The sequence below is a fragment of the Neolamprologus multifasciatus genome, chromosome 17 (assembly GCF_963576455.1).
Source record: "Neolamprologus multifasciatus chromosome 17, fNeoMul1.2, whole genome shotgun sequence".
Classification (NCBI taxonomy): Eukaryota; Metazoa; Chordata; class Actinopteri; order Cichliformes; family Cichlidae; genus Neolamprologus; species Neolamprologus multifasciatus.
The window spans coordinates 36,893,899-36,919,020 of NC_140455.1; the positions used below are offsets into that span (position 1 = coordinate 36,893,899).

General features: G+C 42.8%; 1 protein-coding gene across 6 annotated transcripts in view; it reads right to left on the reverse strand.

Moving 5' to 3' along the window:
* The window catches only part of pde4ba (phosphodiesterase 4B, cAMP-specific a), a 243,702-nt gene that overhangs the window by 53,429 nt on the left and 165,151 nt on the right, over positions 1 to 25,122 (reverse strand). For all 6 annotated transcript variants that reach the window (XM_085138557.1, XM_085138555.1, XM_085138556.1 and 3 more), the window contains 4 exons: positions 11,061 to 11,255; positions 7,882 to 7,918; positions 7,556 to 7,626; positions 5,168 to 5,220 (listed from right to left, as the gene is read on the reverse strand). In XM_085138557.1, coding sequence (XP_084994683.1) covers positions 5,168 to 5,220; positions 7,556 to 7,626; positions 7,882 to 7,918; positions 11,061 to 11,255 — 356 coding nt within the window. The remainder of the gene's footprint in view (positions 1 to 5,167; positions 5,221 to 7,555; positions 7,627 to 7,881; positions 7,919 to 11,060; positions 11,256 to 25,122) is intronic.

A 25,122-nucleotide genomic window follows, 5' to 3' on the forward strand; every position in this document is an offset into this window, starting at 1 on the left:
ACTGAGCTCAAAAGACACGAAGCCTTAAGAGTGGACAGTAGCACAGCTTTTAAACACTGATTTAAACCCCAATATATTTACAACATCTTTCAATGTACTCACTTTATCTTCTTTTTCAAGTGAGAATGGGGACATTAAATTATTTTTAACCTGCTGTAAGCTGCGTAACATATCTGATGCTCCTGTGTGAGAATAGCCCAGGTATTTGAAACTTGACGTCACGCGTCATCTTCACTTTCCAGAACTGAAAATACATCTGAGTAGACGATCTGCACTGATCTGATATATGTACACATGTGAAAGACTACCTTTGGACGACGTCTCGACTTGATTGTCTCACCATTGCCTTGAGTTAAATTCATTTTATGATTCCAACACATTCTCTTTTCACCTAGTTGTCCGACTTATCTAGAGTTATCTAGAAACCAATCTAATCTGTCTCCAGTAGTTCATCTACGGCATGTTCGTCTTTGTTCTGTGAGAAAAAAGCGTACCGTACTTTTCCTAACTTTTGGTAACGTGTGACGACAAAGGCACTAACCACACCTGACACTCAGAAGTTGTCAGTTGTTCAAAAGCACAACTTCTAAGTGCTTTAATACGATAACAGAAATCTGTGGACATTTCCACTTACTGCTGAGCAGAAGTGATGGACGGGGACCGATGCACCATTGGTCCCAGTTGCATAACAATCCCTCACCACACACTGGTACCAATGAACCTAGAGACTTTCTCCACATCCACCTTTTGTCAGATTCACATTTGAAACATACAAATAAAGAAACGAAACAACCAAGAGCATCATCCAGCAGCTGTCTGTGGCATTACGTTTCAATGCAGGCTGCAGAGTTTCAGCAACAAAATGTCTCCGTGTCGAAGGCTACGTTCACACTGCAGGCGAAAGCGCATCAAATCTGATTTTTTTGACCCTATGCGACCCATATCCGATCACGGTGTGACAGTGTGAACGGCACAAATCCGATATTTTAAAATCCGATCTGGGTCACTTTCGTATGTGGTGCTGAATCCGATACATATCCGATGTTTTAGAAAGCGACTGCTGTTTGATGGTCATGTCGCGTTAAATCCGTCTTTTATGTCACCGACACAAGACAGACGCCAATTATCAGCGCCGGAGAAGACATCGCGAACGCTTCCTGGCCATCCGGTGTAGATGTCAGTGAAACTGTTGGGAAGACAACGTGAACATTTTATTTGTTCTGTATAATCTGCAGATTCTGACAGAAATCTGCAACTATCCTTTGAAGCAGCGCTCCTCTAAAACAGCAATAAGGATCATTATTAGGTTATTTACATTATTATGTAAATAACTAAATAACTTAAAGCAAAATTGGGAAACGTAAAGTCCGAAGTCTTTATATTAAGGTCATCAGTCAAACATACTGTTGCTCTGGGTCTAAACAGAGCGCGTTGTGTGTGACGTCTTCTTTTGCGCATGCGGGCGCTTTGAGCGTTCACACTAGAGCGCGTTTGCTGTCACATTTTATTTGTAGTGTGAACGAGCAGACAAAAACATCGGATTTGACCAAAAAATCGGAATTGAGCATCAAGACCTGCAGTGTGAACGTAGCCTAAGTTTCCCTCAGCAACAACATGCTGTAGCCTAAGTTGCTTTGGAGGCAAAGACCAGAGGGATATTTCTTTCAGCTCTCTGCTCTCGTAGGATTTCTACGGTGACGATATTTATGGCAGCACTGATGATACGAAACCTTCAATTCCTCCAGTTTAAGCAAAGAGCAAAACCTGCCAATGATTGTTGAGGTTCTCACTTAATAACCACTTTATCCTAATGCATCGTCTATATGATCTCTATATATTTGTAGATTAGAAATCTATTAGAAAATTACTAGGCAAGGCAAGTTTATTTGTATAGCACAATTCAACAACAAGGTGATTCAAAGTGCTTTACAGAGACATTAGAAACAAAAACAAATGAAAAGCATGATTTAAAATTGATTAAAACAAGCAAACAAACTAACTAATTAACAAACAAACAAACAAAACAGTATATAAAATCAAAACAGATAAAATCAGTAGTTAAAATGTAAGTTTTGAAATTTAAGCTGAAGTGCGGATTTGGTGCTTTATTTAAATGCAGCTGAGAATAGGTGAGTACTAGGTCATTGAGTTTATTGTTACTTTTTTGAAGATGATTTTCAGATTTTTTTCATTTGCCTTTCGTGTTATTGTCAGCAGAGAACACGTGTTATTAAAATTGAGAGCAGCTGTTAACATCTGTTTGACTTCTTTCAGGAATTCTATTCAAAACATGCCGCTTGTTCCATTTTTAATATAATTTTTCTCTTTTAGAGACTCAACTCGTGTCCTTAGAGAAGGTGAAATGGATTCGGCACCTGAGAGCGACGCGGTTTGCGCTACTGTAGGTATTTACGTATTATATCATTGTGTCAGCATGTGCATGTTTGTGCAGTGTGTGGGCACAGACAATAGGCCTTTGTCTCTTCGTATCCTATTTTTCTGCAGTGGGCTGACACACACACACACACACACACACACACACACACAGTTCCTCCTGGCTTCCGTCAAGTTACAAGAGTTTAGAGACAGCAAAACAGGAACAATCTGATCTTCGCTTCCTGCCTCACGTTTCCTGCCCCCTCAACCCCCCCACGCCTCCTCAAAATAATGGCGATGAATAAAAGATGGTGATGGTGGGAGAGAGATGCGGTTGCATATGTGAACACAGGTAGTGTGTAGTGAGGACGTGGCCTAGAGCGTCATGAGGAAAAGGTGGGACTGAGTTCAGAAGTGATTCTGCGGTGAGCAGGCGATGACTTATAACAAGTTTACTACACGAAGTGACGACACTGGAATGCTTGATTAAAAGTTTTAAAGTGCGTTGATGCATTTTAAAGGTTTCCTTACTTATCTCATGATCGCTTGATTGAAAACATGAAAGTTTCCCACACTACTGACATACTCTACACCTATGAGCAAAACGAAGTCACGTAGTTTGGTAATTAGAAGGTTAACCATCGACATTGCCGACAAGCTTTAGCAGTAACATCAGACTCCAGTGAGGTATTCGGTCAATTGCAGCAGTGCTGGCGGCATGACTGCGGAGGACTTTAGAACGCACGGGTCAAGTCAGACTTTGGGAAATACCCCTCATGGGTCTTTTTGGAAGTAAAACGAGGTCATTCATCAGCTCGTGAGGCTAGCTTATGATCTCACATGAAAAGTTACAAAGCAAATGGAAATGTGTGGAGGACGTTCTCCTGCTTTGTACATTAAACCATCAAAGACATACTGTTTTTTATAACTTCTACTGTTTCTCTGAGCATCTGCGCGTGGTTCTAAATATGTAAACAGATCAACGATTCATTTTAAAGAAGGTTGGTTACGCTTGAATTTGTTGTGCAGCTTGTTAAGGTGGCCCAGCGTAGTGCCGTTTGTGCCGTTTGTGCAGAATAGAGACATGCATGTGGGCTGCAAGTGTAAATAAATGTTTCCATAAATGAAACTGTCAACTCCACTCAGTGATTCTTAAACTTTGTGACTCTCAAAAGACTGAACTTGAACGTAATACGCACCAGTAATTTTGCGACACCCATACAAAGAAAGGTCACAATGCACGTTATGCAGCTCGCTTATGACACACACACACACTAACTCAGAGCACCTGATGAACTGCGGTTCTGAAGAAGGAAGTGAAAACTCAGTCCATCTGCTTTGACAGGAAGTCAACAGAAGCCACATACAGGCTTGCTGACGTCAATCAGAGCCACAGGAACATCTCCCCACAGCGCGCACACACACACACACACACTCAGAAACACACACGCCAACATTACTCACAACACTTGATGATTATATGATATAAAGTGAGCATCTTATCAAGCATCCACTGCAACATTTTACAGAGTTTGGATACATTTGCACGAAACGCTCACTAACAGATGTCGCTAACTGTGCACACACACACACACACACACACACACACACACACACACACTGTATAAACAGCATAATGCGTTACTTCCCTTTCACAAACAGACCAGTAAGGACTAACTCAACAACAATGTGCTGAATTATGACTTATCTGGACTCAAAAATGAAAGAAGATCAGAAGCTGTCTGATCCTGAAGAGCTCAGTATGGAAGCTGCCAAACAAAGGAGACTAAAGAAAGTGTGCGAGGCTTCATTTTCACAAGGTTAACCGTGATACCTTATCTGGCCTGGATGGGTTTCGTGTCAAACATCTTGGTTATTTGATGGTTAACTGCCTCGCCATTCTCAGTTTCACTGTTGCTCATCTCGGTCTCTCTTTAAACAACAACACATTGTCTGGGACTGTTTTTAATGCTCTTTGCAGACAGTGTGGGAACGTCTGCCTACAGATGTGAAGTCTCATGGTTCACTCTTTTAATAAAAGACAAATGTTGATGCATTTTAAAATGAATATTTTGGGGCAAACATCATTGTTAGTGCACAAGTGTGTGCAAAGACTGCATTTCCTTTTAATCTCGTGCAGCTCCTGTCTGGTTTAGCTGGTTGCCGTGACATGACGGCTTTATAACGGCGCTTGAAGGAGACCTGCGCACATGTCCGATGCTTTTAACCGTAATTACTGCTCTACGCAGAGGACTGAAAGGACTTTTCACTTTGCAGAGACACACATAAAGTTATCTTCGCCCGTACACGTACTCACACACTGCCTCTTACTGGCCTGGACATGTACGAGTACAGTGCAGAAAGTCACACGGCTGCTTAAAATCAAGCGCGATGAAAGATGAAAAGGAAGGTCTGCTGTTTTCTTTAAAGCGAGCTGGTTTAATAGGAACAACTGTGTGTGCAAGTGTGAGTCTCAACCGCCAGTCTAATTGCGATAGAACAAAGTTAATGAGCTTGATGACAAAATAGTCCGGGTTACAACGCTGGAGATGGAGACAGATGGTGGGGGGGGGGAAGAAAGATAAGAGAAAACGTAAGTGGTCACGTAGGCGAATTCACGGGACAAGGAGAAGACAGGAGATAGAGCGAGGAAGGGAGGGAGGAGGAGATGATGAAAACAAGGAGAATAGGGAGGTTGAATGTGTGCGCCAGATATAAAACAAGATAACTTTGTGTCTGGTAGCTCGGCACAGGTCAAACATGTAGGGGGACGTTTCTCTGAGCTGCTTACCCGGGAGACAAACTCTGGTGACTGGAGGCTGAGTTGTTGCTGCAGGAGAGCGCCTGGAAGGACGAAAACAACACAAAGGGGGGAAGAAAGATGCTATAAAACAAAGACTACCCCAGATATAGATTTCTATACAAACACTAGCAAATCTTACTTGAAAATTTAAAAACTAAACACAAAAAACACTAAATTAACAGATTTTAGAGGCTCTGGTAATAATATATAGATATGTGGACGTTGCGTGGACTCCGGGCTGTCCTGTGGAAAAACTAAGTACCCCATGATTCATCAGCTGTGCACCACCTTAACTTAAAGTAACTGTTTTCTGTATGACTGTCTCACACATTGTGTGGGGATTTTGTCCTACTCTTCTTTACAACGCTGCTTTGACTCATTGATGTTTGTGGGGTTGGTTTATGCACAGCCTGTTAAGGTCCTGCCACAGCATTTCTAACAGGTCGAGGTCTGGACTTGGACTGGACCATCGCTGCTATGCTTGACAGTAGGTATGATGCTAACATGCTGTGTTTGGTTTTCTCCACAGTGGTGCTGTGTACGACAGCTGAACATCTTCACTTTGGCTTCGTCTGTCCAGAAGTCTTGCAGTTTGCACAGATGCAGCTTTGCAAACCTGAGCTGTGTTGCCATATATTTGTTTCCAATTATACTTTTGTGAACTTAAAACATTTAAAATGCTAGCTGAGGCTAGCTCTTGGGTTTTCTGCAATTCCTCTGAGCATTGCACAGTCTGACTTTGGGGTGAAGTTGCTGCATGTGCATCCACACCTGGGAAACACACCTGAAAGCTTTAGACCAGCAAACTGAAAAAGTGTAAAAGTTTTTAAGCATTTAGTTGCATGTTTACATGTTGCATTTCCTGGTTGAACTGTGTGAAAAGTTTCGAACAGTCAAGGCAGAGGTTGCAGAGTATAAATAGACTTTTAGGTGGAGCTGGTCAGTGTTCTGCAACATGTTGCTAAACACATCAGTTTTAACCTCCCGAGAGCCCGTGTCCTCATGGGGACATTACTGTTTCCTTCTTGCTCTTTGCTCAACTGTGTGAACGTGTATGAAAAAGTCAAGGAAAGGGGTTTCACAGCATAAACAGACTCAATGTTGGTATTTTGGCAGTGGCCAGTGGGCTGAAACACGTTAAAGACATTAATCTTAACCTCCCGAGGCCCCGTGTCCTCATATGGGGCTTTTCTGCTCATTATTCTCTATTCAGCTAAATATTTTATACTTTTTTTGTTTTGTTTTATGCTGTAGTAGTATAAAAATAACCCAAATAAGAACTCGGGTTAAGTGAAAACTGTGCTGGAATGGCGAGCTCCAGCTTATGTGTGTGTTTAATTCCGTATACGTGAACGATCCACGTTTGTGTGCTTCTCAGTCTTTGCTCTTGTCTGTGTGCAGCTATCAGAGCTAAATGTAGGTCAGACGGGCTTCAGGTAGTCAATACAGAAAACTGAGCGTTAATTCAGCCTGAGGCAGAGCAGAGAGCTTTTAGTGTCTTTACAAACACATATTCATACATAAGCCTTCGCAGTGACGAACAGAAAGAAAGGTGGCCTACATACATATTTCTAGTACATCTAAATCTGCAGTCGCACTCCACTGGGAGAGATGATGCTCAGTGTGCTGCTGCAGCTTAAAGCAACACTGTGAAAACGGAGCACTCTTACTTAACTATAAGTATAAACGACACGTATATTGATGAAAAAAAAAGAACAAAGCTAGCCTTTCGAAAAAGAGAGACATCAAAAAATTGAAAAACTAAATAACGACACATCTGAAGAGCGATTGTAACTAGTCTCCTGCGTTATCGTACGCCAAACGCATATATGCTGCAGCGGCCTCTGAAGTGGTGCACGGTGAATGCCAATGAGTCACTTCATGCGTGTGCAGATGCAGGAGTGTTTTTGTGTTTGTGCTTCATGACAACAGAGGAATTCCTTATAGAGCATTTGAACCGTGTCATGCACAGCAGAGAACGATTCCTATTGCTCTGGAAACCAGAGAGGAGAAAAGTTAAAGATTCCTTCGGCTGTAGCATCGTGTTGAGTTAACTTTTCAAATCTAGCTTGTATTCATTTTTGTCTGTCTGAAGCATGTGGGGTCTTCACTGGACTGGTTTAACTGTTCAGCTGCACTGATGTCAAACAAGACAATGCCTCCCCCTTGTGACAAACTGGTGGAACTGCAGACGGCAAGCGTTATTCTGATTCAATTCTTTCACTTTCTAAAATCTAATATTATTTTGGGAAAAAGCATTTACACTTACCACAAAATATGTGGTAAGTTATGTAGATCTCAGCTTGATTGATGTGTATGCATGAATTATGCCAGCTCATTATTTTAAATATGCTAGAAGCCACTAGAGGTACTTACTTGTTGGAGGCACACTGGACATTGGTCAGTACAGTGAAGTTATTCCTTACACTTCGAAGGCTTGCAAGAACCTGAACAAGCAGAAAGAGCGAATCAGTAGCATTCTTTGCACTTTTACTTATTTTCTTCAATTTAAACATTAGGACGAATGTTGCTAGTCTTTTTACACCGCATGCACATTTCAAGTCTGCATTTTAGATTTCAGTTTTGCAACTGCTTACATGTATGCTGATAACTGATATTTATTGAAAGATTGACTTAAAATAGGCTTAGCTTGAACATAAAAACATAAATGTGTACATACAACTAGATAACGGGATATTTACCTGAGCAAAAGGTGTTACGATCAGGTCATCACCATGTCTACAAAGAAACAAACCATCGTCAGCAAAATGCTTGGATACAAAATATATCAAGAAAATGAGAGCTTTGTGCAACAACCTAATAAATGGGAAGGAAAGTATCGTGGGAGGACGTGTACCTGGGTCAAGGAGGCCTCGATATTGAGATTAACCTATTTTTGTTAGCTGAGGTGGGGACAGAAAGTGACTCTTCTGTGCGTCCAAAAATATTGTCATAATGTGGATAAAGGCACAGCCATTGTAATGTTTCCTCCGTACACAACCTTTCAGCTTTAATACAAGAAGGTGAACAAATAGATGGCACGAACTGCTTAGGAATAACAGCCTACAAACTCAGAAGTAACTGGACAAAAGTTTTCTAGAATTTCTTTCTGGCAGCTGTTCACTGAAACCCTTGATACGAGGTAAAATATGAAATCAGTGCAGTGAAGGAGCCCATCGTTAGGCCAAAGAAACCGAATAAACCCATTGTAGGAAAAGAAAAGAGATTCCAGGACTGACCAAATTAACAGTTTGGTCTGTTCTTATAAGGAAAGCAGCTCAAAATATTCCTCTGTAGGCCAGGAGGATGAGGAATTCTTTCCTTAGTTAAAAGGTTCGATGTCACAACAACTAGCCAAGTCAAGAAGTCGCTCCCAAGGAAGTGGTCAAAGTTTACAGATGAGAGACTCCTTCATGGACAGAAACAGTGAAGGTGCCAACTACAGATAACATTCAAGACCAGGAAGAGAACATCTAAAAGATGTTTGTAGAAAAAACACTTTGGCTTGATGAAGCCAAGACTAACAATGTTGTCAATATTCTTGCAGTAATTTCATTGTGATCGTCACTCAGTGGCTCAACTGCTCATTAACATAAATACCAGCCAGCCTGTCTATCATGTTGGTGCCAGACTGGCTGGTCTGAATATTTCAGAAGCTGTTGATGTGCTGGGAATTTTCCCACACAAACATCTCTTGGGTTTACAGAGAATGTTCTGGAATAAACAGAAAATATCCAGCGAGCGGCAGATCTCTGGTCGTCGATGCCAGAGGTCAGAGGAGAATGGATAGACTGCGTCGAAGACACAGGATGGTAACAGTAACTCGAATAACCAATCGCTGCAACCAAAATATGAGGAAGAGCATCTCTGAACGCTGATGGAGATGATCTACGGCAGCAGACCGCAGCAGGTGCCTCCTGTCAGCTAAGAACAGGTTGAACAAACTCACCAAAATCTGACAACAGACGATAGGAAAAATGGTTCCTGATCTGATGAGTCTTGATTTCTGCTGCCACATTTAGGTGGCAGGGTGAGAATTTGTCCTTTCTCCTGCTGCTGATGAAAGGGAGCATCATTTAAACACCACATACTTGAGTATTGTTCCTGACCAACTTCATCACTTTACCATCCATCGTAGGTCAGATCATCTCAAATTATCTGATTACTTGAACATGACACATAAATGGCCTTCACAGTCACCAGACTTCAATCCAACAGAGCGCCTCTGGGACATGCTGGAGCGGGAGAGTCGCATCATGGATGTGCAGCTGACAGATCTGCAGTAGGTGTGTGATGCTATCATGTCCATATGGACCAAAATCTCAGAGGAATGTTTGCAGCACCTTGTTGAATCTGAGTAACAGAACCTGGTAATAGCAAAGTGTACCTAATTAATAGGAGTGCAACGATACTCGTATCGATATTGAACCGTTCATACAGTGTTTTCGGTTCGGTACACATATGTATCGAACAATACAACATTTTTAATTTATTTTATCAACTTTCCTTCTGACGATGCTGTCTGTGTTGAGTGCTCAGTGGATCTGCGCTCGACAGTGCAGCCTAGGCGGAGTAGTCGAACGCAGATTCACTGAGCGCAGGGCAAGCTAGCAAGACAGAAGCTAAGCTCGTTGCAACATGGCAAATTGAACCTCCTCCACCCTCATTCAGATCTGGCGTTTGGAACTATTTTGGTCTTCATGTGACGTATGACCCTGAAGGTAAGCGCGTCATGGACTAAAGTAAAACAGTATGTTGGATGTGCCACGCAATGCTCAATTGGTGGGAACTAGTGCGTTAGCGCAGTTAGCTCGTTAACGTGTTGACATTGTCCAGCCCCACGCACGGGGCGATCTGCGGTAGCTCGTTAACGGAGATTTGCCGTGTTGTGGCGTTAACGTCATTTCAGATTAACGCTGACAGCACTAGTGGGAACACAATGAATATGACTGCACATTTACTCCGACATCATCCTAGTGCAAAGACAAGTGGAAGCAGACAAAAACAACAAGCACGCATGCTACAAACTTTACCCGAGTCATTTAGACAGCCGTTAGCACATGATTCTCCTTATGGGGACCTGATATGTTTAATATGCTGCTGAGAATATAGCCCAGAAGAAGCGTATAGTATAGCTTTTATTTTGGAAAGAGACATTTCTCTGTAATAAACTCTCTTTTCCAAAGATGAGTGATTTCTCCATCAGATAGATTAATTTTTTTATTACTTTGTTGTTTCAGCAACATTAAAATTAAAAACTGTACTTTTGAGTTAAAATATATATTTATAATTTTAATAAATGACAAATTAAAGGCATGAACAGTTTTTTTTGTATCGAAAAAATATCGAACTGTGACACAAAAGTATCGAACGGAACCGTGAATTTTGTGTATCGTTGCACCCCTAATAATTAAGTAACTATGGAGTGTATTCAGTCAGTCAGTCGAGTCCACTGAGCTACGTGCACAGTATGACAACATACTGCATGTATTAGTTAAATAATACTTTTAATGTACTAAGGTCAAGCATATTGAAACGTCTTCATTTACTGGAAGTGCAGATTACGAAAAACATTTCCTCACATGTAAAGTGATGATTGTGCTGAATTGACTCCTCCGATCTATGACATGCAAAGCAGTCAGCACAGTGAGGATTATTTTAGAGAAGAGAGCAGTAGTGTTTGTGGTAGAGGCCAGATATGCAAAACCTGGAATGCGTGAACACAAACCAGGACTGACTGCGTCTAACGACCTGTGGCATTTTGCACCGTTAAAAAGCTGCAGAATCAAGCTCACTTGAGGTGAGAGCACCTCAACACCTGACCCTAAAAAACATACTTACTGAACTCATTTCAAACTAATTGCAATTTATTTCTACTCACAGTTCAGAGGCGATGGAGGAGTTTCGTGACATGGACTTGGGGGACAGTTCATAGTCGCTGTCTGAGCGATAGAGGAAGGACTCTCGCCGCTGGTTGTGACCTGGGAAGTTGGTGTGGAGGACCAGACCGGAGCCAGGAGAGGCCTGAGGGTCCAAGGGGCTGCAGCTAGAAGAGGGTCCATTCTCCACATCGAAGCTGAAAACATAAACGCACAGTTACAAAGTGAATTCTTCGCTGTTTCACCGTTTCATTGCTGAGAATATAGGGGCTAGCTTTAAGGGTCTTCTGGCTTTCCTCTAATTTCATCGCGTCTCTCTTTGATTTCCTTTTGTTTTCACTATCAGGCAGCCTGACCTTGACCTAATTTTAATGGTGGAGCGTGAAAAAAGGGCAAGAGGAATTCTTCCACATGTCAACATCCTATGAACAGATCCTAACCTAATTGTAACCCCTGTTCCCACCGTTCAAACTTGTGGGGTCCATTTTGGTCCCCATAAGGGCCGTTGGTCCCCACAAAGATATGAATACAAGCTTACACACACACACACAAAATAAATCATGAATAAACCGGACAAGAAAGGGCAGAGTGACACACACTGGGGCGCACTGTGTTCCTTCACTGATGACAGTTAGTGAGAATGATGCTGCTAAATTCATGGAAAGAAGAACGTGGAGGAATGGAGGAAGGGGAGGTTGACCTCCTTACGACGCCCACTGAGAAGGACGACCTTGAGACTCTAGTGTCACACAGAGGTTTTTTGGGGGTTTTTGGCTGTGGTTTATCCTCCCAGACTTTTTTCCAAAGAAACTATCTGCATGTGACATTTACTTTCTTGTACTTTTCTCTGTACTTTACGCTTGTCAGCTTCTTTTCTTTTCCGTCTTTGTAGTAAACACACACCTGCAGGAAGTGTGCCGACGGTTGCACTACAAACAAACAGGCCGTAAAGAATAATATTAACTAAAATTAGTTTATTGGATTTGCTATATTGTGATTTTCCCCCTGTATCTCTTCTCCAAAGCGGCCTCTCTTCTTTTTATCATAAGTGGTAAGTGACTAAGTGAACAAAAGGCACCGAAACAGGCTTTATACTCCTGTGACTATCTGTAAAGCATTTGGGAATGAATGAGGAGGTGTTCTGGGTTTTTCTCCCCCCTTTCTTTCCTTCTCTTCCTATCCCCAGGGAAAGTCAGATGCAAAAAGGCAAATAATGGCCATCTGGGTCCAGACCCAAAATGAGAACACGTGTGACGTGAGCAAAAAGCTCTGCGATGAAAATAAAAAGCACCGGCAATTTGGTGCAGCGTGAGGAAGTTTTTCAAGCTCATATAAGAGCATTAAGAAAAACAGGAAGTAAATGAGACAATAAAAACCTCAAAGAGCACGAGCTCCGTTTAACTGCATCACAATCACAGGCAAACACAGACAAGCCGCAGCATACACTTTATGCGTCTCGGCTCCTCCCATCGATGGACCGTCGACTTCATGTCACGGGCGGTTCAAGGAGTCACAGACATGCAGCTGCTGTGAGGGTGCAATAGCATCCTTACTGCCAGCCAGCAGGCCGAAATGTAGAATTACATATCAATGTAAGCTGTGTTTATGTTAAAGTTTTAAAATGATTGTAAGAAAAAAAAAGACGATTTCATGATAATTCGAAGGATGTGACTGATTAAAAGCACATATGTGCTTAAACACATCTGCTCAAGGCATTCAAAGCTACGACAGAGTGTAAAACAAGCTGCTACGGAGACACAGGAGCAATAATAGTTTACATAAAATCCCATAATTCCACTGTTACTGGGAAGATAGTGGCATAATGTGAGAGGTGAGAGGGAAATGGTACAAAAATACACAAGTAACACCAAAAAGTACGTAACTCTGTGGTGTGAGCTGTTTTCTTGTTTATGGCGACGTGCACCTGCATGCACACCCGTTTGGTTTGGATGTTCGGGATTTATCTCATAATATTTAATAAGCTCATTTGTTGTAGGCAACAACATGTAAATCTGTCTGTTAACACATGTAGCGAAAGCAAAAGTTGGAGTAGAGGCACAAAACCTCTAGAGTGGAAAACGTGGACTTAATTTGAGAACACTTAAACCTCACGTTGAGTCATATCCCATCAGAGGGATGTTATGCTAATGTGAGTCATGGAAGAAGGTGTTGTGGTGGTACCGTTACACAACAGGAAAACACAAACCGTCAACACACAGTCATGACAGCCTTTGTCTTTTGTTAGCGATACCACACGATTGGATGTCCTAAAAGCAATTTAAAGTGTATAGACAGCATATTATGCTTAGACCTGTGGAAAAGTCATACCAGGAAAGTCTAAGGAGCTTGGAAGGAAAAGAGTGTTTGTCATCCGAGAAGCTTCTTCAGGATGAGAGGTGAAACGTCTTCAAGTAACTTAAAGAAGTCAAGACGCTTTTCTTTCCAAGCTCCTTAGACTATGATGAGCTGGATGACTGAGAGCCTTCACAGACTTATAAGAGGGAAAATAGTCAGTTAAGAAAAATTACCAGAATGTGATTTAAATTTACAAAAACCACGTCCTGCAGCTCTTAACCCCCCAAACTGGCCAAAGTGCAGTGGTGCTTCCAATGTCTATGGCCACTTTCCAGGATGAAAGCTCTTTCCAACACTGTGGATTGCAGTACATCCCGAACTGAAAGCCTTACTCTGTCAAACACTGTGATTGGCTCAAGCTGAATCCCCAAAAACTTTATTTCTAAAGCCTGAAGGTGCAGGAGTGTAGATCTCTCCTGGGTTATTTGATTAAAAATGTGCTGAAAGGTTATTGTGGATTTTGTCCGGTGATGCCAACATGTTGCCCAGCTTCAAAGGAGTAGCAAGAGGTCCATGCAGGGTGGCACATACCTCTTCAGTGAAGTATGTTTAAATACTCTATATGTAAATGGAGTCAATAACATATCGACAAAAACACTTTAAAACTATTTATTGTATGTATGTATTGTATAACACGATGTGCACTGAATACATGGCCTAGAACTGAAAAGAATAATAATTTTCAGCAACCAATCTGTCAGTTAATTCGGACTATTCTAACCTGAACTGACCTTCATATGCCAACATTCAGCCTTATTTTCTCATAAAAACTGCATATTATTAAAAACTAATGACTCTCTTGTGGCTATCTGAGTGTTTATGGCTTTCTTGTCCCTAGGTAGCACTTATTTCAACCCACACGACCATGTAGGGAACGCCAAATATATTTAACTTGGAAAAACTTAAGAGTGAACTTATAAGTTCCTCCAAGTTAAATATATTCCAAGTTAAAGTTACTACATGGAGGTAACCTTTTGAAGCTCCAGCTAATAGCTCTTTACACTCTTTGTGCAACTCCACTTGCAGAATGGAAATGCTGAAAGCCTGTTTCCTTAGTGTTATCTACACAGAGAGGATAAAACAAAGAAAGCAGCCACTGAATACACAAGATAAGTAGTGGAGTGAAGTTATCCTTGGTGAATGTGAAGTATATGTCAAGTGAGGTGATAGTGGAAGGAAAAGGTTTTCCACCTTTGATATTATGTTTATGGAGTTATGTAGGTAATGTTAACTTAGTGAGAACTTGTTATTTATTTCTTCAGTCTAGAAAGTCAACTACTTCAAGCTATCAAGTGGTCAAGCTAGCAGGCTAACTAGCTAGCAGGCTAACTAGCTAGCAGGCCAACTAGCTAGCAGGCCAACTAGCTAGCAGGCTAACTAGCTAGCAGGCTAACTAGCTAGCAGGCTAACTAGCATGTTTAAAAATAAAGTGAAAGTTTGTTCTCTTTGTGCAAAGGTCATGTTTAATCTGTTTTTTCATGTGGTGGCTGCCAACAGCTAGACACGAAATTAACTCCTGCACATGTAGCAGTAGTACACAATAGGATATAAAGCAACTTCAATTTCAGCTAATGCTAAGGATAGCCCCACTATCTGTACACAGCACATAGCTGTTTTGCTGCTGTGTAGCAGTTTGAAATCTCATATATCAAACATTTTAAACCTAGATGATATATTAAATGACCTATTATTACAAACTAATCAGAATTATAGTTAATGGCAGATCCAAATCCCAACTCTCCTTTGCTCCCCGTATTTCTCAAACTGAACTGCAGTGATCTTTCATCTAGAGGAAGTAGACCCATGCCAACAAAATGCCCTTGCCCAGCACAACAGAGCCACCAATCAACTCAATGTTGTGGTGAAAGGTTCAAGATTTTCCACTATTTTCTGGGGGTCAGTCTGTAACTTCTCTGTGATCGTTGTCTCAAGTAATTACAGGGCGAAGAAAAATAACCCCATTTTTCTTATGGCTGTGTTTTCCACCGGTCTTGTTAACAGGACAAAGAAGGGATATCCAATCATTTATCCTCAAAAACAACACAAAGGGAGACCTTGGGAACAAAGACGATTTCCTACTGAATGGGGCATCCTGGTGATTTAGTGGATTAGTGAACTGGTCTGGGAATCCACTCTCATATCATTCACCCATGTTTGTCTTTGAAGTTTATGTATAGAGAAAGGTCGACATTAGCACGTTTAAGTCCTCACTCTATCAAGCACAGGCAGGCCTGTGGGTTAGGCATGATGAGAGCAAGGACAGCCACAGTCCTGTCATTTTAATAATGATCTTTCAAGGTAAAGAGGCACAGTAGCATGTCTTTGAATCTGTGTGAACAGAAACTAAATGAATCAAAGTGTCGCCACGTTCCATGACGCACAACTGTGCTTAGATATGTTATCTGTAAACTTCAGGGAACTGTGGTGGTGGCACAGACTAATAGCAGTTCCCTAGAAATAGGTTTTCCCAGTAATTGTGATGTTTAAGATACTGGTAAGTCATTCAAGTTTCAGGGTGTATTGCTTTTATACCACAATCAGGAAGTGGCCCTTCTGACCCCCAAGTAATTTACTATAAAGTCGACATTCCTTTCCCATAATGTAGCTGCATCTGTCTGGGTGATGAGCAGACTGAGTGAGTGGCCTCTGATGCTAATCTTCCTGCAGCCAGACACAAAAAAATGTCCAAATAAAACATGGTCGCAATAATGACTGCAATTTTCCAATCAAACAGAGTGAAGACAAACACCAAAATAACTTCAAATTCAAAAGCAGATTATCTTGGAGCTGATCCTAACACATCGCAACTCAGTCAAATAATATGCATAACTCTCAATATGAATAATATCTCAAATTAGCCATTTCATTTAGTCAAAAAAGAGAAATAAAAAAACATTACCACTGGATTCAGGACTATCCTGGGAAATCAAACCATTAATTTATTTGAACAAAATATAAATAAAGTCTCACTAGAGCAGCAAACAAAGTCCACTTTATGTAAACCCCATCAATGATTACCAGGGACATACAGTAAATACAGCTTGTTGCGTTTGGCCCAAATTTAGCATGAGAAGCTAAACCCCTCCAACGCTTTAAGTGGTTTATTTGAAATTCTGTTGCCACAACAAGTCCCTGTGGTAAACAGAAGCAAAACAAAGTGGAGATAGTGAGGGCGAATGGAACATTTGTGACAAAAATTGTAAGTCTTTTTCCAAGGAAATGACTCCACTTCCCAGCTGTGAAACAATGGTGTTGTTTCAGAGTGACAGTAGAGACACTCACTATTTGATTGACTCGCATTTACTGGTAGAGCTGGACTGCTCAGTATCCTGTCTGGTAATGTAAGCCACATGGGGACTGACAGAAACCAATCCACATCCAAAGATCTAAAACAGTCCAGCTTGCGATTAGAGCTCACCTCAAGTCACGTATTAATGGAACATGACAAGCGCCCAGTTCATCTAGAGCAGTGGTGTCCAACTCCAGGCCTCGAGGGCCGGTGTGCTGCAGGTTTTAGATGTGTCCTTAATACATCACAGCATATTTAAATGGCTAAATGACCTCCTCAACATGTCCTGAAGTTCTCCAGAGGCCCAGTAATGACCCAGGGTGAGGTCTAAACCTGCAGGACACCGGCCCTCGAGGCCTGGAGTTGGCCAGGCCTGATCTAGAGAGATGCACACCTACAGACAGTTTAGGCTCATCAGTTAACTACATGAATGTCTCTGGACTGGAAGAGGAAGCTGAAGCACCCGGCTTCCAACTTCTTTGCTGTGAACAGACAGCTGTACTTCGTAGCTCTCCCCAAACCAAGTATTGCTAATTCGGCAAAGTTTTTCAGGTCTGTAACTCTGATCTGAGTCAAAGTTTCAAGTGTAATACTCTATTTGTACCAACGATTTAATAATCAAAACTAGTAATGAAACTGCTGAATAGCCGGATAGACACTTTCTACCAGGTGAGAAGCACGTAACGAGACGTTTCACTTGTTGAGTTGTTGTAGCACACTCACTATCACAGCAGCTTCTCATTTACACTTTCAGCAACACTGTCGGTCACAGCTATGTTCCAACATGCCCATGGTGGTGGGCAGGTGAAGCGCAGCATTTTTTCATGAGCACCCTGCTGCTGCTGCTGCTGTAAAGGTGAATAAGGTTGAACGAAAACATTAATGCTGCAGAATGGAACAAAGAGCTGAAACAGACTATAAAGTTTTAGATTACAATGCCTCATCGATCTCACCCTATTTTCACATTGTTGTTTAGCACTTATTTGTTACTTGGGTGTCAATCTCAAGACAGAACAGAGAGATTATTTATAATAAAACCACAAAGAAACCACAGTTAGTCTCAGGAGAAAAGATTCCGAACAGGCCCCAGTTTGCATCGATTTTGGGATTTACAGTAAATGTTTGGATCAAAACTAAAAGTTCATTTCTTTTTCACTTTAATCTGTACGTGAAATTTTCTGTTATAAATAGAAAAGTAGCAGAAAGAAAAAAAGCATTCTTATACGTTAATGTGATCACTTCCTTCCTGTGAGTTATGGTAAGGGAAACCGGTGACCATGTGTTTGTTGGGCTGTGAAAACAGTAATGCTATGGCAACACCTTTTGTTTCTCACACCGTTGGCAATGGCTCAAATAATTTTTCTTCAAGTCACACTGAAAAAGGCTTTCATTATGTTTTTAAATTACCAGCACTACTAATGTTAACAGTCGTCAGCTCCAAAAAAGGCTTGCAAACGTTTGTGACTACAGGAGGGGAAAGAAGCGTGGGCCAGGCAGCATATCCCAGGCTAATATGCCAGAGTTTTGCAATACCCCAGAAGAACTGATGGGCTGATTGAATGATCCCATCAGAGCAAGTAAAAATAGCAGCTAAGTTTCATGTTCCAGCGATCTCAGACAAATTTCCTTACATGAATCTGCAGCAGATAAACCTAAAAATAGGTTAATTACCCGAGCTAGCCAGGACATGCTAAAGCAGACAGTTCCCAACCCATAAGCTTATACAATTCCTCAGGCACAGAGTGTTTGCCTTTAACAATCTCCAGATCATAAAAACAAACTATGCAAGGTCATTATCTCATGACCGCCAAAGAGCGAACTCGACACTCAGCTAAAGTTTGTTGATATGTCTGTAAAGGTTCTCAGTCATCCAGGTCATGGTAGTCTAAGGAGTTTGGAAAGAAAACCATCTGGACTTCTTTAGGTTTCTTGAAGACGTTTCATCCGAGAAGCTTCTTCAGTTCTAAGAGCAACTGGTGGAGAGTCCCAGATTTTAAGCCCTATGGGGGTGTCCCCAAGAGGTCATGGACCCCCTATCGCCTCAGTAAATCACAAGATAAGGTAGGGCTAGGTTTCACAATGGAGTCACCTGAAACCTTGGCTGATTGTGAACTACACCTGTTTTCACATCTTAGCTCGTGTGATTAGGTAGAAGATCAACAGGGGGTCCATGACCCTCTTGGGGGGACACTCCCACAGGGCTTAAATCTGGAACAATCCACCAATGGCTCTTTGAACTGAAGAAGCTTCTCGGATGAAACGTCTTCAAGAAACCTAAATTAGTCCAGATGCTTTTCTTTCCGAGCACCTTAGACTTTTATTACGCCACCTTCACCTACGATGTACAGGTATACACATCTCATTTTCAGTAAAAGAATAATAATAATAATAATGGATTGCATTGCCTTTTCAAGGCACCCAAAGTGCTTTACAATTCCACTATTCATTCACACACACATTCAGACACTGGTGGAGGCAGCTACAGTTGTAGCCACAGCTGCCCTGGGGCAGACTGACAGAAGCGAGGCTGCCATATCGCACCATCGGCCCCTCTGGCCAACACCAGTGTCTTGGTGAAGTGTCTTGCCCAAGGACACAACGACCAGGACAGAGAGCCCAGGGATCGAACCGGTGACCTTCCGGTTACAGATGCGCTTCCCAACCCCCTGAGCCACCAAAAGGAAGCAGTCATACGATACTCTGTCAGTATTTGGCAAAACATTCAAAGAGCAATTTAAAATGCTAAACACTGCAATTGTCCTTCTATTTGTTTGACTTATATTAGCTGCAAACTGTCTTCAACAGTGAGTCAACAGTGTCACAATAGACCTACTCTACCCCACTATGTGAATTATAAGAATTATAGTTTTTTTGTTTAAATCATCTGTTTATTTAAGGAGGACACTAAACTGGACTACATTTGTCTAGCCACAGATTGATAAGGCTTATACACGTCTATATTTTTCATGTAGTTGGACCGGTATCGCAGCAGAACCCCTCCCTGAGCCTGGTTCTGCTGGAGGTTTCTTCCTGTTAAAAGGGAGTTTTTCCTTCCCACTGTCGCCAAAGTGCTTGCTCATAGGGGGTCATATGACTGTTGGGTTTTTCTCTGTATGTATTATTGTAGGGTCGACCTTACAATATAAAGCGCCTTGAGGTGAATGTTGTTGTGATTTGGCGCTGTAGAAATAAAACTGAATTCATGTTTTCTTCATTATCAGCAATCTTTACTGGCATTGCAAACTTCTTGGAGGGAACACAGGAGTCACAGTGCTTGAAATTCCCATGTGACGTAGGTTACTGGCCTGGTGGCCTGGCTGCCCCTGAGTGGATCCGGGGCGGGCGTGGGGGTTTGGGGTTCGGGGGTGCTTCGCCTCCGTGCTGGGGCTCTGGCTGGGCCTTGGGGGCTTCGGTCCTCGTCGGTGTGTCGCCGAGGTTGTGGGCGGGTGGGTGCACGGGGGCTCAGCCCTGGTGCAGGGGGCCTCTTGTGCATCGGCCTAACCGGGGGGCTCTTGAACTGGCAGGGAGGTTGTTCCATCTTTGCAGGAGTCCACTCTGCAGGTGGGGGAGAGACATAGGAGAGGTGGAGAATAAACTTAACCTGGGTGTCTGTGTCTTGTGTAGTCTGGGAGATGATTGAATGTTGGGGTGGGTACAGTTTCCTCTGCGGTGGGGTAGAGTGGGCTGCCCCGGGTCCTGTGGGGCTTGGCGGTGTTGCTGCCGTAGGCCCCGGTCTGGATGGGCCTGGGCTCCCTTGCCTTGGTGGATACCAGAGGACGGGGGTGCATATTGGGGTCAGCGGGGGAGCTGGCCCTAGGGAGGGACACCCTCCCCTCCCTTCTTTTCCTCCCCATCCCCGTCTGCCTCCCTCTTCACGCTCCACCACACCCACCCACACAGGTAGGGCTTTGGGGTGCGGGTGTGTCACCAGGGTGCAGGGGAGACATTCCCCCCCCCCTCTGTCCTCTTCTGGCCACCTGTGCCTCAATTTTATCTCACAACTTAGACATCCACATTACTTACACTCTCATAACACACACATATATATATATATATAGGGCCTTGAGGGTGGGCACGTTAACGGCGTCCAGTAGACGGTCTGTGTATTCAAACCTGCCTCTGGCGCCGGTGCCCACCTCTCAATTTTAAATCCATGTAGACATTGAGGGTTCTCGGGAGGGGCCGTGCTAACACCTGCTGCTCTCTGGCAGCAGCACCATGCTCTCCCTTGTTTTAAATACACTTTAGAGCAACACGCAGCAACACTACACTTGAGCGGGAGGAGGGAGGTATGGGGTCTTAACACACCCCTGTTCTCTGCTAGCCATCGGGGCGGGGGGGCTGGGAAGAGATGCTGGCTGTCCGATTGGCCTCCCTGCTGCTGCGGAGCCTGGGGCGGTCTGCTTGCCTCCACCCCGGAGGGAAGGGTAACATCTCTTGGGTCTGGGTGCCGTTTCCATCTCTGGGGGTGAGGATACCTGGACCCGGGATATAGAGTATGTTTGGGGAGTGTGATTGTGTGTACATGTCCATTTACGTTTATTCCTGCGTTGGGTGAGTGCTGAGTGTTTGTATATGTGTGCATAAGGGTGGGAATGCATGTCTGTGTCTGTGTGTGCCTGTTTGTCTGTGTCTATATGTCAGGTCGGGTCTTAGACTTCACCTCTCTGGGAACTCCAAGGCCCTCCAAAGTGTGGAGGCCTATCTCCCCTCACCACACTCCCTGCCGGTGACTGATGCCCTCAGGGGTCGGTGCGTTGGTGGTTCTTGGTGTCCGGGGCTGGGCGCTCAGGTATGTACCAGCTCACTCCCGGTGACTACTTGGCGGGGCCTGGCGCCTGCTGCTCGGTCAGGCCTCTTCCGGGGCGCGGGGGGCCCTCGGGCCTCCGGCCTCTGTGCCTGCGGCTCGGTTCACTCTGGCACAGCTGGCTGCCGGCAGAGCCGGCGGGCACGCCGGTGCAGCCCCCTCTAGCTTCTGCCCGGTGGCTACTGGGTGACCCCTCATCTGGGGATCCTCAGCCCTTCCCATGAAGGTGGCACGGATGCCCCTCCGGTGGTCCTCCTTGGGCTCTTGCACTCTGGGGCCTCTGGATGTCTGGGGCCTGGATCTCCTCCATGCCTGCTTCATGCCCTGGGGGACGGGGCTATGGCTCTCTACATCCTCTAGCAGACCATTACATGGGGAAACCATTTGAATACAAGCACGCCGATCCACACAGGTGTGCACATGGGTGTTCACTATTCGTAGACTTAAATCACACCTTTCTTGGCTGCTACTTCAAAGCACATTGTGCGCTGTCTGTCCTGCGTGCTGCACAACAACATTCAATATTTAGTATTTACTGCTGTTTTCACTTAGCTAGATTAATGCGATGGTGTTGTGTATAGTATGTTGCATTGTTTTGTTTTGTTTTTTGCTTGTTTTCTATTCTTTTTCTCTCAACAGGTGATCCCGGAGATATTTTTTCTTCCCCCCTTTCTCACTGTCCCTCTCCCCTTCTGTTTTTCTTTTCCTTCCTCTTTCTTTCTCCCTCTCCTATCCCTCACTCATGTCTGTCCCGTCTGTAACAACTGAAAATAAAATAAATAATAAAAACAAAGGTCGATCAAATGGACCAATACGGCAATGCCATGATGATCCATTTGGCAAAATAAATCCATTGGGTATCCTTGTTGGTCTTCAGACAACAATTCTGACGGCTAAAGAACCAAATGGGACAGGCGAAAAAAAAAAAAAAAAAAAAAAAAAAAAAAAAAAAAAAAAAAAAAGAAATTCCCATGTGGTGTCCTGTAGCCCTGATGCACAGTTACATTTTAGGAGCTAGAAATAGAGCTCTTTAATATCACTTCTGTGTAAAACTATGCTGGCACCAGCCCACATTGCATTTTTTCCCACTGACCCAAAACAAGCATTAGCAAAAGTATTTATATTAATTAACTGAGGTCAAATTTTATCAAAGCCCTCCTTATTACATCAAGAATCTAGTCTCCCTGCAAAGCACCCAAACAAACAACAAGCACATCCAGAATTACAGCTATGAAACCACTTTATGGAAGAAAAATAAATCTATATAAAACCACGATGAGAATTAAAAAGTATCACGTGGCTTTTTTTCCAAAAACTGTGTAAAAAAAAAGTAGAAAAGCAACAATGAAACTAGATACTAGAATCCAACTAGAAACAGGATTTATTATTAGAAACGAGGTCAGTAACGTAATCGTGATTTGCACCAAGTCATTATACATGCTCATTTAGGTACGGAGTCGTGGAGCAGATGCTCTCGTTCCAAGTCCTTTTGCAACCTATATACGCTGGCCTTCGTGTCAGTGAGGCAGGCCAAAGGTGTGATGACGGCGGTGATGATAAAGAATCAGGAGCTAAAGGTGGTGTAATTGAAGTGTGATGTTATTTAGAGCAGAGAACCACTGAAGAAAAGACACGTCTGAACTACAAGAGAAATATATTTGTACATACAGAAATAATAGTAAATGATCTGGTATTAATATAGTTTTTCTGCTCATACCGAGCAGTCGAAACACTTCACGCTACATCCACGTTGTGCTGAAAGTTTTGTGTAAATGCATTTGTTATTTTTCTTTTGCATTTTTTGTTAATATCTTGGCTTCAATTGTTGACTTATTCTGCTTGTTTTTCACGATTCCTTTCGTTTTGTTATAACTTGCAGATGTTTTCTGTCATATAATAAAGACTCCTTGTTGTTGATTAGTGTTTAGACCTCAGCTGGTATTTAAATTTCTTATTACAATCTTTCTCAAATTGCACTGAGGATGGCTTGAGGCTATAAACCACATTTTGTTTAACACACATCAATGCTGTATTCTATGCACTTTAAGTGCTTTTTACCCATCACACACAGACTCACATGCTGATGGATGCATCAAGGGATTAATCGCTTAACTATGTTCCCCAAGGATGCTGGAGGGATTTCAAACCACCAACCTTCTGATATGTTCGTAGTTTCATTTTTCTTGCACTAAAGGACAAGAGGTTTATAGTAAAGTGCAAACTGCAACCAGTCCAGAAACGACTATCCTCTACTGCAGGGGTGTCCAACTCCAGGCCTCGAGCGCCGGTGTCCTGCAGGTTTTAGATCTCACCCTGGGTCAACACACCTGAATCACATGATTAGTTCATTATCAGGCCTCTGGAGAACTTCAAGACATGTTGAGGAGGTCATTTAGCCATTTAAATCAGCTGTGTTGGATCAAGGACACATCTAAAACCTGCAGGACTCCGGCCCTCGAGGCCCGGAGTTGGCCACCCCTGCTCTACTGCTAACACAACGTTGACTGTATGCAAAGGCAACAAGATAACACAAAGCAGGTGAACCGAGAACGATAACAAGGCTGACCGTGTGCCGATGCCAGTCAAGCAGACAAAGCCTGATCTTTAGCAGGTGACAAAAACAGCGCCGAGCAGTCAGACTTGCAGCATTTTAGACGTCGGCTGTGTCATTATTAGGACAGGGATTTATGCCAGCGTGTGGGCGGATCGTGGATTAAAATGAAGTTTGTTAACTGGTGCGACGATAGATTTCAGCCCATGTAGATTAACGTGAAAGTAATGTAACAAGAAGTGTTTCAAATTATTCAAATGACTTTGAATAGGAACAGGAAACCGAGGTTACAGTTTGGACGCACTCACCAAAACTGTACAACGGAACATTGGAAAGCGTTGCCCTGTGTCAGTGGTTCCCAAACTTTTTTCGCTGAGCCCCCCTTTGTTTTACAGAAAAATGTTCGTGCCCCCCCTCCCCCTCGCGTGCGCCCACACGCACTAACACATTCTCCAACCACACACACCGATATTTTTCTCAATTGCGGTTTATTTCACACCTCAAACATTTAGTAAACAATTAAGCAAATACAAGTAATCTGCAAGTAGTAATAAAATAAACTACTAACTCTTTTACGCTACGTCCACACCTACACGGGTGTTTTTGAAAACGCAGCTGTTTCGTCCACGTAAACGGTGTTTCGAATCACCAAATACGGAGATTTTTTTAAAACTCATTTTTTGCGTTTACGTGTGGACGAGGAATACAGAGTTCGTCATGCAACATCAAAGGTATGTTCCTTTTTCCACGTCAGCTGTGCGCCACGTTATTGCTTACATGAGATGAATTGCAGATTGGCAGATAGTCAGATTAACAGTATTTTGTCTCTATCTTCAGGTTTTACACGCTTACATATAAACACGCAGTTACTGTCCCTCCATTTACAAAGGCAGAGGCATCTCGGTATGATTATTTTACATGTAGTTTTTTTTCATGTGTAATAATATTCAACATTGCTATCAATACATTTTTAAAAAAAAATGCCTCTCTGTGCAAAATGGGTTTAAAAACATAAACAGCTGTGGGATCCTGTTAGTCCGTGATTTAGACAGGGGGAACAAA